Genomic DNA, 13041 nt, shown 5'->3' with positions numbered 1-13041 from the left:
CTCAACAGTTTTAAGATTGATCTATTTTTTTTTTGATGATGCTTTAAAGCAAACAGGAACCAGTTTCAGGAAATTCTGTAGCCGGGCCATAGTTTGGGTTGCAAACATCACTATGTATTTCCAACAGATCATCTGAGAGTAGCTCAGGAAAATACCTAAGCCACAGTATTCTAGTTTGGTTTATTCCATTAAGGATTTGAAATGTCATTTAGAAGTTGTTAGTGCCAAAACGATGAGTCTTGCCTTGTTTTGCTTTGTTTACAAACTGAACAAATTAAATTTTCAGTGTTGGGTACAGTTGCAGTGAGGGTCCTGTCTTGATGATGCTGTTGCACAAGATATCCTCGGACATCAAAGAAACATGTTACTAAACTGGGTAGGATTTGACTCAAATTTTAAAAAGTTAAATGCATGGATCTGTGCCAGTCACTTGCTAGTGCAGATGGTTAGATCTAAGTTAAAACTTGACAGCATTTTTCTAATACACCCCAACTCCCCCAAACACCATCTGTCTCATTCCCAAGAATCTCAGCTCCAAGCTTTCTTTCCTCATGCTTGATCAGCAAACCCAAACTGTGGCAGAGGTACCACGTTTTTGTCTGAACTGCTTTCCAGTATGTGTCCATGTGCTTGCTGATGTTGTGATTGATTTTTCTTCCATAAAACCAGTGATTATTTCTGAAACTGTCCTCAGCCTGGTATAAGCACAATTTCAGAATTGTTCAGTTTTGAACATGCAACATGCCCTATAAATACCAAAAAAATGTATGGAAATGTTAGCATTCAGCCTTTTCACCTGCATTTTTTCTATCTCTGCAAGGTTAAACAAATAAGAAAAGTGTTTGGTTTTTGTTTCTTTCCAATTATACACGAGACCAACAATTTCAGAGTACAGACTCTCTGATTTTGCTCTGTTGTGGGCTCAGAAGTCTGTTGGGATGTTTAGAGTCACTTTGGTGCACCCTCAGGCAGTGTTAAATGTCAGGGGCCCTCAGTCACTTCCACCAGCTGAGGACCTGTCCAGTGTGCTTCCTAGGAGGGGATTGTGGAAAAACATCTCAGCTGCCTGTGGAAGCTGTCACTGAGTGGCTCTGTGTCCTTGCAGGATGAGCTGTCAGCTCTGAAAGACAAACTGGAGCAGAAGGAAGCTGAGGTGAAAAGGTTGCATGAAAAATTGGTTTCCAAGCTGAAAGGAGAAGGGATTGAAATACTGGACAGAGGTAAGAAAAAGGGAGACTCTGTCACCTTGTCCTCCTCAGTCACTTCATCTGAGGTCATGTTTCCTTGTACAGGAAATAAGTGATAAAAGCCTGAATTTTCCTGAACTTTGTCTTGATGTTTACCTCTTGAAACATATTTAGAGGGTGTTGATGATGCAAGTGCTAAACTTTCTGTCACAGCAAGGTCTTGGTCAAATTTAAACAAGACCAAAAAAATCCCTAATTGGCTCCTTACATGGCTTGCATGGGGCCTCAAAATATACAGTTTCTACTGGGTGAGAAATTTTAAAACTAATTCCTACAAATGCTCCAAAAACATTGTGTTGAAAAGGAAACTCCTTGGAAAGGAAGGGGAAAAGCCATACTGCAGACCAAAGTATGATGTGGACCTAGCTGTAAGTAGGTGAAATCAAGGATTGATTCTGGATTTGTGTGCTCATTAAGTCTAAACCTTAATTAGGCTTGAACAAGCACAAAAAATTTACGTGCTGGATAATTCTTTTATTGGCTTGTAAAGAAGAAACTATTAGTATTTATATGTGTGAATCTTAGATTGAGGATTTATTTTATTTAAAACCAGAAATTTTTAATTAACACATCACAGAAATTTTCCACAGACTTTTTTGACCTGATGCAATTTCAATTCTAAATATATCTCACTGGTAGTTGTTGCTGATTTTAAAATTGTGCTTTTAAAGTATGTTTTTTAGAAAAAGAAATGCACAAGAGATTAGTCTCTTCCCCTGACCTGAGGAGGAATATGCTGTGTGTAGATTGTCACATTTTATTTCATGAAATGGTGTTTTCAAAACCACTGCCTAAGATCACTAAAAGTGATCACAATGAACTGTGATTCCATTTTTTTTTAAGAACATTTAAATGTGAACAGGGTCTGACTTCATTGCATTCATGACTACTTATATAGGGCTTTTTTTCCCTGGGGAACTACTTGAACTCTCATTACCCTCTGGTCCTCAGCTTTATGGTTTTCAGTGTAGCTCAGCAGAAGATCTTTTGCTGTGATGAAACATGTTTTATCTGCCTTGGACTGATATTAAGAAATGCTGTTTCCAGATAACAAATTATCTGCCTCATTAGCTGAATGAAGTGAGGAAGAGTTGACTTATAAAGTATCAATAATGTCTTAAAAGTTATTTCATGTCATAACCTTCATGCTAATTTCCAATCCAATGGGTTTTCCCCCACACAGATGAAAATTGTAAAAAGAAGCTCAAAGACAAAAGTAAGGTTCCTGGTGTCTTTCCATGAGCATTTGCATTCCAGAAGTGCTTTCCAGAATAGCTTTCTGCATGTGTTTGCAAAGCTGCTTTAACAAACATTGTTAGGTTGCATCATCTATAACCCTTAGTTACACTTACAGTAAAACTGGAGAACAAGGGTGAGTGCATCACACTTGAAGCACAAAGTTTTCTGAAGAAAAGCTTACAGATAAAGGAAGATTGGGTCTCAGGAGGGCTCACAAAGCAATTGCTTCTCAGTGAAATGCAGTTGCAATCCAGCAGAGCAGATTTTAAGCCAGCATAACTGAGGGAAAATCCCTGAAACTGGATCAGGTGCTGGTTTAGCCCGATGTGTCTAAACGTCTTTCATCTAGAAAGCCAGCCAGGCTGCCTCTTTTCTTCTTGTATTTCATTAAGGAGGAGAATGTTTTTCCTGCTCTGTTTGCTTTCCATGAATTTTTAGGAAGTTGAAACAGGGCTTTTTTGCCTGTGAGTTTGGCTATCTGCCTAGATTTGAAGTGAAATTTGACTTGTACCTCATTCATGCAAGGTAGATCTTCAGGAAAAAATTGAGATGATTTCCATTCTTTTCGAATTCCTAGCCCAGAACCCCTCCAGAACATGTTCCCATGTATTTATACTTCTTGGTAAATAAGGATTATAGATGAAGCACTGTTGTCTGTGTTAGAAACCTTTCCCAGGCCTGAACTGCCATGTAATATTCCAGCATGACTGCTCATCACAGCACATTCCACTGTGCCCTCTTCATTGCTCCATCCATGCTGGATTAGGGCTGAGCATCACTGCACGGTGCTTCCTTCATCACATCCATTCATCCCTGCCTTTGCTGAGTGGATTTGAGAGATGCTGGTTGGGGTGGTCATTGACTGTTGTACTGAGGATGTGTTTTATTGCATTCCAAATGCTGTATCTTGTGTATTTTGAACTTCTTGTTTTGCAGGTATTTGGTTATTTTAAAGGTGGACATAGTGAAAGTCAAGCAGTAGTTTTGCTCTTGAGTTTTCCATTCTTGTAAGGCTTGGAGAGGGGTGGGGGAGGAAGGAAATTTCCTGGACTTCATCATTTCCTTGATAAAAATGTCAGAGCAGAGGTTTTGAAGAAAAATAGCTTCCTTCTTTGTGTTTGCATCTAAAAAGAATTTAAGTGGCTTATGTTTTGTCTGTAACTATGTCAGTCTACTCTCAGATTTTACTGAGTTGCTTCTAGATTTTTTGTTTTTCTTACTTCCTTACACTGTCTTATTTAAATTGACTTGGAGAACTGTATTGTGTTTTTAGATATAGAGGTACAGAAAATGAAGAAGGCGGTAGAATCTCTAATGGCAGCAAATGAAGAGAAGGTAGCAAAGTCATTATTTTTTCAGTAATCATTCATCAGGTTGATTTAAATCTCTAAGAAAACCTTCACATGTGATCTTTTCACAATTCAACTAAAAAACAGATTTGTAAGAATCAATGATTTTCTGCAGTCAGAAAAATCAGATTTGTAAGAATCAATGATTTACTGCAGTCAGAAAATCAGATTTGTAAGAATCAATGATTTTCTGCAGTCAGAAGCACTGCAGAGCCTTTCAGGGGCTACGAGCATTTATGAGCTCTGTGCCTGTGCACAGGATCTGTTCAGAGTCCTTACACTGTTGAGTTCAGTGTGGATAATTTGCACTGTGTTCTGCAAATATAAAGATCTCCATACAAGTGCCAGATCACAGGTTGCATTTCCAAAAGGGCTTTTCTGTGAAGTATGAATTATTTTCATACATGGTTTTTATGCTTTCATATGCATGTGCATTTTGTAGGATGTTTTCTTTTGATCACCAAAGCTCTAAATCCTTTGTACATGGCAAATTTATTATGCTCTACCTTTGACTTAATAAGGGAGCTGAAATCCACTTTCAAGGCTGGGACAGTTCTGGTGATTAACCAGATGATAGTTTTTGCTAAATACAGCTTTTGATATTTCAAAGCTTCTCAGCATTCTGAGTCCTGTCCCGTTCACACTTCCCATTTCTTTTAGTCTCAAAGCCAGTTTAACTAAAGGATCTAGTATTTGTACTTCTTATTTCTGGGGGAGGAAGCACAGTCACAACTTCCTTTTGTTTTAGGATCGGAAGATAGAAGAGCTTCGGCAATCTCTGAATAGGTACAAGAAAGTCCAAGACATGGTGATACTGGCTCAAGGTAAAAAAGGTATTGTACAACCAAAAAAACAACAAAAAGAAATGCAACTCTGCTGTCATTTAAACTTTGTTGTTGTGGTGGTGAGCTTAACTGTGTGACTGAAGCAGAAGCTATATCTCTATCACAACATGTAATGGCCTGTTCCATATATTCTGAGACTGGTGACTCAGTCTTAGAATATATGGAACAGGCCATTACAGACCCCTTCAGAAAATTGTCAACAGCCCAGCAAGAGTGAGGAAGCAAAATATGTGTTTTTGTTGTGTTGGGTTCACACCACGCTAAGTGTTGGAGGGAGAGCAATTTTTAAATAAGTATTACCCTTTCTTGCAGTGCTGTGCCTTCAGGTACAGGAGGGTGTTAGAACAGACCTTGATTCTCTTGGAACTCTGCTCCATGGTCACTTCATGGAGCATGGGCAGAGATTTCAGGCAGTGGCAAATGGGCAAGAGAGGTTTTTGCTGTGAACAGACTTTGGTTTGTGCTTCCCTCGGGTCTTTGGCAACAAACACTGGATTTCTGCTCACCTTTTAAAAAGTATTGGTTGTCTTTCACAACCAGTCCAAGCCTTTTGGTAGCACTGAGGCAGTTCAGGGCATCCAGGGTGGAAGGAGCAGAGGATGCCAACACTGGTGTGGGCTTCAGCACTGCCTAAATGAGACATATTCAGTTTGTGGCAGGCTGCAGACCTGATGTGGTCACTTCCAGGCTGGTGATAGACTCTGAGCAGTGGGCTGCATTTTTCTTCAGGGTACCTTGAAGATACCACAGAGACATCTTAGGTTTCAGGGAGACTGGAACTTCTTACTTTTCCTTAGTAAATAAGGGAAACAATGTTCCAGAGCAGTCAGGAATGAAGTACTCCAGTTTATTCAGCTTGTTGAAACTGATGCCACTAAATGCCCTCAGGGTGTTTGCTGGGCTTTTTGACCTCCCTCTGTTCCAACCCTGCTGTGTTGTGATGGTCGAATTGAGAAGTGACACTTGGCTGTGGCTCCCTTTCTAAAACCTAAAAAACCCCAGCAATGAAATCCTTCCAGTTTTGGCCCATAAGTGAGCACGCTGACTGCAGCTTGTGTGGGAGCAAGGTGGTAAAACCAACAAGTTTCCATGTTCTCTCCCTTCAGGCAAGGAAACTGAAAGTGAAGAATTGAATTCAGGATCTGTATCCGTGGGTTTATTGGACACACCAAGTCTGACTGACCCAGAGAAAAGCCCATCCCCAACCCCAGTAACAGCATCTCCAATCCATGATGAGTTCAATGTGAACATTCATGAAGAGGTAGGTTGGTTTGGGGTTTTTTTGCTTTATTTAATACCATCATTCCTTGAAAACAGTGCATGTTTCATATTGCAGATGAAAAAACTCAAATTTCTGAAAATATTTTTTTCTGGGTTTCACAGTTTTTTGTAATGTCTCATATCCTTTTGGGGAAAGTAGTTTTCTTGTGAAAGCTGCTGAGGAATTTCAATTAAACTTATTTTCTTAATCCTCAAATGGGATCAGGAGACAGAAATAGCTGTATTTATCATGAGAACAGATCTAAATGGCTTTTTCTATTAGTCATAGAAATTATTTTTCTTATCAAATGTAGCTGTTTTAGGAGCTACATTTACTTTGGCACAAACCTGAAGTAAATATGTTGGGACTTACTAAACATATCTTGTCATATTTAAGAGGATGCAATCATAATTGCATCCATTCAGTTAAATGATATGTAGGTTGTGGTTCAATCTCTGATTTTTTACAATCAGATTTTCCAGTACAAAAAGTATAGCTCTCTTCTCTAAACTCTGAGTCAGAGCAGGGTCTTGACTTATTTAAGCAGCAAGAACACACTATGAAGAAAATGAAATTAAATTAAATGTTTAGCAGCTTTTTTGTATCCTCTGAGTGTCTGAGGACAGGATTAAACCTGAAAAGTGGACTACCCTTCATGGTGTCTGTGGTAGAGACAGATTTAGCAGACAGCCTTGGGAGACTTGTGAGATTTTTGTCTATGCTGTAGCTTAGCCATGCAATGATTCATGTTTTATCTGCAGTGCCATCTTTCAAGGAGTAAATCATTCTATTAGAATAAGGAAAAAAATCACTTTTGAAACCTTATTTCAGATCCTTTTCTTCATGGTTTATCTGTTACTCTTTTTTCATTTATGATTGCTTAATTTCAGCTCAGAAGATTGTAACACATATTCTTCCTTTTTTTCAGAATTCCTTACAGATCCACACCAGCATTTTACAGATTTCAATCCCTTCCTTTTCATCAGCATCCAAGAGCTCAGAAACTGTTGCAGAGAGACTGAAAACCCACCCTAGGCCAGATCCTGCAAGTGAAATGAGGTATTATGGGATCCTTGTATTTTTCAATTGTAAATCCAATATTCTGTGACATTTAAGGAGAGCAATAATCTGTCAGTCACTGAATTATCAAGTCATTTGCCAGGTAAACAAGGCTAGGAGTCCCTTGGCTAGCTGCAGCAAACCAAGCTGATGTTCCTGAAGTGCATTGATTAAATCCTGAGTAAGCAAGGGCTGGTTTGGTTGCTGTTGTAGCAGCACTCATGGTCTGTACCAGCTGCTTCACAAGGAATGAACAGAAGGAGAGGGAAGCTGATCTAATGCATGAAGGCCACAGAATCATTATTTTTGTCTATGTTTGCATCATGGAAGTCTGGCTGGCCCTGCCAACGCGGATTTGTGATCTGTGATTTGTGCTCAGACATTTTACACAGCTGCTAAAGATTTTTGTAAGGCACTGCCAGAACAAAAGAGCTTCCAGCTCTAACCTGAGGAGGGGAGGAAACCCAAGGGATGTATGGCTGCAGCCTGGGGCTGTGGCTGAGCTGTGGCACCCAGGGGTCCCCGTGCTTGGAACCAGTGGCAGCTGCTGGGTGAAGAGTGGCTGTCACTTTCATCAGCCTTTCTAATCCTGCACCCTCCTTGTCCTGGGAGGAAACCCAGTCCCTGCAGACCTGCACTGGCACTGCAGGGAGTACAGATAAGCACTCACAGCTCAACAAAGGCTGTGCTTGGGTTTTTTTTTCTTCTGGGTCCAAATCCCTGGCTTTATCTTAAGAAGTATCAAACACTAAGAATCCAGAGGCAAGGAGATGTTGTTGACTTGAAACAATCGTCAATCTCAATGTGAAGCATCAGTGCAAGCTCAATTTGATGTGTGATTTTTCCAGTCTCAGTTGAGGAAAGGATCCTCTCCAGAAGCCCAGCTTTGCTCAGTTTGTGCTGTGCATGTTCCTCATGCAGCTCAAGCCATCACCAGTAGGGATTTCACCTGTGTCTCTCTCCTCTTGGCAAAATCCAAAGCAAGCACTGAACTGCAGCAAAGTGCCCCCTGCTGTGGGTGGTGAGCAGGGGATGGTGACCTCCACTCCTTGTGCTGCTGCAGACCCTGCTGGAACCTCTGCATTTACTGAAGCTGAATAGTTCAGTATTGTCATCATCTTACAGTGAGGGTTGTCTTTCCTGAGGCTCTTGAGCTCACCTTTGTCCTTTGTCTTTTACAAGACTTGCAACCATAGCGGGGAAAATTTGCTGTGTGTTAGTACCATGAGAGCTGAAGTGAAAACAGAATTAGAGCAGGCTGAGATCATAGGATTTCTGTCTCAGCCTTTTTTCATATCTTTTTTGCTTTACAGTGAAGGAAGATCAACAGGTTCCTCCCCTGAAACTCATCTGTGTGATAGGCCAGTGTAAGTGCCATAATCAAATCTGTCCAGGGGACATATTTAAATGTGATGGTCAACTTGAACCCCCACTAAGCACCCCCTTATTTTACATACATATGTAAATAAGTCAGTTAATTTTAGCCAAGATGATATTTGGTGATGGTAGATTTCTGCTTATGTCCCATGTTTTTATGATCATTATTTTCCAGTGCTTTGTCTGGGCACATGGTACTTCCTGTTACACTGTGAAGCATCTCTAATTCAGTGGTGGACTGTCAATATACTTTGAAATTTATAGTTCTCCACAGTACATGCACACATTATTTGATCTTTTCTTTTGGTAGTGGGGGGAAGGTGATCAGCTGACTACAACGAGAAAATAATTTTCATTTCTGCCACATATCCATATTCCCTAAAGCAGCAGTTATTCCAGTGTGGAAGTTCTTACAGTATCTCATTAAATTGCATGGGCTCTGATTACTGAATTTACTGCACTGATTACTGCATCTTAATTCAAAATATCATTTGGTTTAGTATATCTCATCATGTATTATAATGCTGTCTTTAAAGCTGATTCCTTTGACTGTCTTTGTCTTAGCAAGTTTAATTCTAATACCTGAGCTTGGTTTTTATGTTATTGTTTCAGAATTTCCACACTGCAGAAGTCCAGCAGTCTGAGCAGTTTGAGGAAAGAGGCATCTGATGTGGTAGGTTTGGTCTCTTACTTCCTCCAATCTCCCTGCACAAAGGTGTGACGTCTCTGTTGTGACCCTCTGGGTGTTGTGTTGCCTTCTGAGAAATTTTGAGTCAGAGCAGGGCTCCTAGTGGCATCTGTTGGCAGTGGTCACACACATGTGATATCTTCCATATTCTATTAGAGAAGAAAAGCTGTCCTGGAAAACACAGATGCTTTTTTTCCCCTCTTTGTAAGAAGCTTTTATCTGGATATGCCTTTCTGATTTAAGACAAGAAAAAAATAGCTCCCACCACCACCTGTGTTTAAGATGAATAATTTTGTCAGGCCATGTAATTAATGCACTGTAAAATACAGTCTGGGTTGACTGTGTGTTTTAGGTAGACAGAAACAAAATTCTGAGCTGTTGGATGTCTGGGGAGAGCTTCAGTTTAGGTTTCTGTGGAAGAGACCAAAAGCAGCTAATCTCTAGCAATGCCATCAACTCAGTGCAATTCAGGTGCTCTTTTGTGACAGCCTGAGCTCCAGGAAGCTCCTGAATTCCCTGATACCTCCTGTGCCTTGCAGTGTAGGGAGGAGGCTGACAGGACTGAAAATGTCACCAGAATCTGATAAGAGCTGGAGTTCGTGGATTGGGGCTCTTTGGTTTTTGTTTGTTTGGACAGACAGGAGTAGAGGCCGTGGATGTTTTATCTACTTGGCTTCTACCCTGTCTGGTTCCTGCTCTGGGTCCCCTCAGGCAGCTCTGCCTGTGAGTGCCTTAATATTCTGTGTGTCACTAATCATGTGCACAGCTAATCCTTCACAAAGTGAACCAAAGCCACTCTATTTCCATGTCAGCTCACTGACCTCAAAGCAAGCAAGGCTTAATCTGTGTGAAATACAGCTCTGAAGAGATTTATTTTGGGGAAAAGGAGCAGTCAGGGAAGGGTATTTCTGCCAGAACTTAACTGGGGGTAATCATAATGAATTGACTACTGGCTATAAACCATGACTTTTTAAATGCCTTAATCTTTCCCAAACAGGACAGAGACTGTGCCCAGAAGCCAGCAGAGGTAATGTGCGTGTGTGTGGAGATGTGTGTCCTTGAAGGAGGTGCTGGCAGGCTGGGAGGTGTGGAATTGCCACACACAGTTCCAGAGGGGAATGGAAGCCCTGCAGACAGGACAGGGAGGAGTCTCTGGTGGCTGTCACCATCAGTGGCACTGCTCAGAGCTCAGCACCTCCTTGCCTCCTCACACATGGATTGTCCTCCAGTCTGGTTGAGCATAAGGTTACCAGCTAAGCTAATTTTTTCCCCCACTAAATAATTAGCAAAGCTAACCATTAAGCATTTTACAGACTCTGTAATTATCTTTGATTAGTGTATCTTTAAAAACCTTTGGGTTTCTCAACTGTTTTCTGCGAGTAGCAAGTGTGTTTCTGAAAAGCCTGTCATTGCAGAACAGTCATCCTGTGGTACCTTAAGGCCACATCTTGCAGTTCTTGCCTCTAGGAACACCTGAGCAGAGGTGACAGACTTCAGACACCACTCACAGCTTGAATGCTGTGTTGATTCAGCAAAAGCCTAAGCATTGTATTTGGGCTGTGGATGGTTTTGCTTCCTTCTTTCAAAGAGACAATGAAACAGCTGGCAAGGTTAAAGTACTGCTTTAAATGGGCTAACTGGAGTGTCTGATATCTCTCTTGGCATTTATACTCCTTGCTTGATCTGAAATTTCCTCTTTGCTTTGGCAGTGGACATGGTCAATTAATCCATTAATTAAGAAATTGCAGAGCAGTGACAGACAGAAAGAGCTCTCTGACACTTGGCAGAGGACCAAAGTACTGTGGGCTGTTGTCTCTCTGCTTCCCTCTTACTGCCCCTGCAGCTGCCAGTGGGGGAGACAGAGACCCTGGAAAGCTGGAGAAGTTCAAAGCCTTGCAGGACTCTATTTTTACCTTTTCCACACTTTTAAGTCAGCCTTACAGAAATTGAGGGACATCTTAAAGAACACAATTTATTCTTAGCAGGTAGTGATAATAATCCTGAACATATGTCAGGGTTTAATCCCAGCTGACAGCAAAGTATCCCACAGCTGGTCCCCCTCCCTGCCCCAGAGGGATGGGGAGGAGAATCAACAAAAAAAAGATAGAACTTAGGGGTTGAGATACAAACAGTTTAATAATTGAAACAAGGCAAAATAATAATAATAACAATAATAATAATAGGGAGAGGAAGAGAGAGAGAAAATCCAAAGAAGACAAGTGATGCACCACAATACTGTTGCTCATCCCCCACTGGCCAATATCCAGCCCATCTCCAAAATTTGATTGGCTCACTTTTCCAGTAACCCCCCCCCAGTTTATATACTAGGCAGGTAATTCTGTGGTGTGGAACATTCCTTTGGTAGTTCAGGTCAGTTGTCCTAGACATGATGCATCCCAGCTCCTTGTGCACTTCCTTGCTGACAGAGCATGGGAAAATGGAAAGTGCTTGACTCAGGGCTCAGCCACAACCCAAACACCCCAGTGTTATTCACATTACTCCCTACTGAATCCAAAACACAGCACTGAACCCATACACAGCATTGAACTAGGAAAAAGTTAACTCCATCCCAGCCCAAACCAGGACAACACATTCAAAGGAAGATCTTGCTTATGTTTTTCATTATGGTTTTTACATTCTGTATTCTTGTAGTGACAGATGAGAAGGACCTCCCAGATTACCTGCCAGCAGTCACTTTGCAGGCTCTCAAAAGGCCTTCTGCAATTCCCTTATATTGACTCTTTATTTCCCTAATTCAAGCAGGTTAAACCTCCTGTGGAAGGCAATAACTTTGCAACCCTCCCTCCCAAGTGTCCTTCTCACGGTGGCCCAGGTGACGAGGACAGTTTTGGCACCCGCAAAGCCAGATCTTCCTTTGGCCGGGGCTTCTTCAAGATAAAAAATAACAAGAGGACTGCAAGTGCCCCCAATCTGGGTAGGTACCCTGCCTCTGCATTCAGATTCTGTGCATTTTGAAGCGTATTAACAATAGCTGTGACTGCCTTAAGAAGCAGAAAAGCCAGCCTTAGTCTCACTGTGACTTAGTGGCACTTCTGATAGTAGAATGTTTGAAAATATCAAACAGCAAGAAAAGAAAATCACTGATGTCAAGAAATATTTGATGTGGTTCAGACTCTGCTCTTGGTATGTCCCCTGGGACCTTGTAGGGGCTTGCTGCTGTGTGAAATGCTGTCTGGCAGTAGTTCACACATGGGATTTGTGGGCTTTTTTTCCCCTGAGTCCATCCTTGGTTTATCTTTCACAAGATTTTCAGATATACAGAAATAGGACAGCAGCACTCAGTCTTTCTCTTTTTTATTTTTTTGTACTTAAGCAGCCTTGCAAAAGAGGTGGTGACAACAGGAACAGGATTGGCAAGTCATTCAAGCTCACGTTGATTTTTTACCTGTAGTGTTGGTGGGGGGGTTATTTTGGTATTGTCATTTGGTGACATTTGCATATGACGAAGAAATAAACAAAATGTTCTGCTTAATGCAGAAGTCGCTGTTGCCAGTAGTTGGAATTCTACTTTCATTTACTGTTCTAGCAGTCTTTCCAGTGATCCAGTTCAGGCATCCAGTGAATCCCTGCATCAGATCTACTGCCAGACATCTGAGGTTTTTGTTTTTCTCTTGCACGAGATTCAGGAATTTAGCTCTCTATTTCAGAAGCCTGAAGGGGGATAGCTTCTGCTTTGTTACTTACTCCAAGAGAATTTTAGATTTTTGTTCAAAACAAGTAACATACCTACACATTGATGATGTGCTGCCCATATTTGCCTGTTGCATACAGCCTGGGAAGCTGCTAGCTTACTTGGAATAGATGTACAGTCTATTCTGAGGGTCAGACTCTTCACTTTGGTTTATTTCATCTTTTCTTTTGTGTAATCCCGTGTTGTCCTGAAATTGATTTGTCTAACAAAGCGCAGTACTTGTGGCTGTCACAGAGGAGTGGAAGATGGGCCATGTAAATCAGG

At 41.2% G+C, this 13041-nt stretch overlaps 1 protein-coding gene across 9 annotated transcripts in view; it reads left to right on the top strand.

Moving 5' to 3' along the window:
- The window catches only part of PPFIBP1 (PPFIA binding protein 1), a 101693-nt gene that overhangs the window by 75229 nt on the left and 13423 nt on the right, over positions 1 to 13041 (top strand). For 7 of the 9 annotated variants that reach the window (XM_054282243.1, XM_054282244.1, XM_054282242.1 and 4 more), the window contains 10 exons: positions 1106 to 1220; positions 2431 to 2463; positions 3760 to 3821; positions 4584 to 4668; positions 5787 to 5941; positions 6870 to 7000; positions 8314 to 8367; positions 8990 to 9050; positions 10063 to 10092; positions 11826 to 12000. In XM_054282243.1, the coding sequence (XP_054138218.1) occupies positions 1106 to 1220; positions 2431 to 2463; positions 3760 to 3821; positions 4584 to 4668; positions 5787 to 5941; positions 6870 to 7000; positions 8314 to 8367; positions 8990 to 9050; positions 10063 to 10092; positions 11826 to 12000 (901 nt within the window). The remainder of the gene's footprint in view (positions 1 to 1105; positions 1221 to 2430; positions 2464 to 3759; positions 3822 to 4583; positions 4669 to 5786; positions 5942 to 6869; positions 7001 to 8313; positions 8368 to 8989; positions 9051 to 10062; positions 10093 to 11825; positions 12001 to 13041) is intronic. The other 2 variants (XM_054282245.1, XM_054282250.1) reach the window with 1 other exon arrangement.

The sequence above is a fragment of the Melozone crissalis genome, unplaced genomic scaffold (assembly GCF_028551555.1).
Source record: "Melozone crissalis strain CALT ecotype California unplaced genomic scaffold, PUWL_Pcris_2 ptg000033l_1, whole genome shotgun sequence".
Taxonomy (NCBI): domain Eukaryota; kingdom Metazoa; phylum Chordata; class Aves; order Passeriformes; family Passerellidae; genus Melozone; species Melozone crissalis.
Note: the sequence above shows the minus strand (reverse complement) of the source record. Positions and strands in the feature narration are given on the sequence as shown.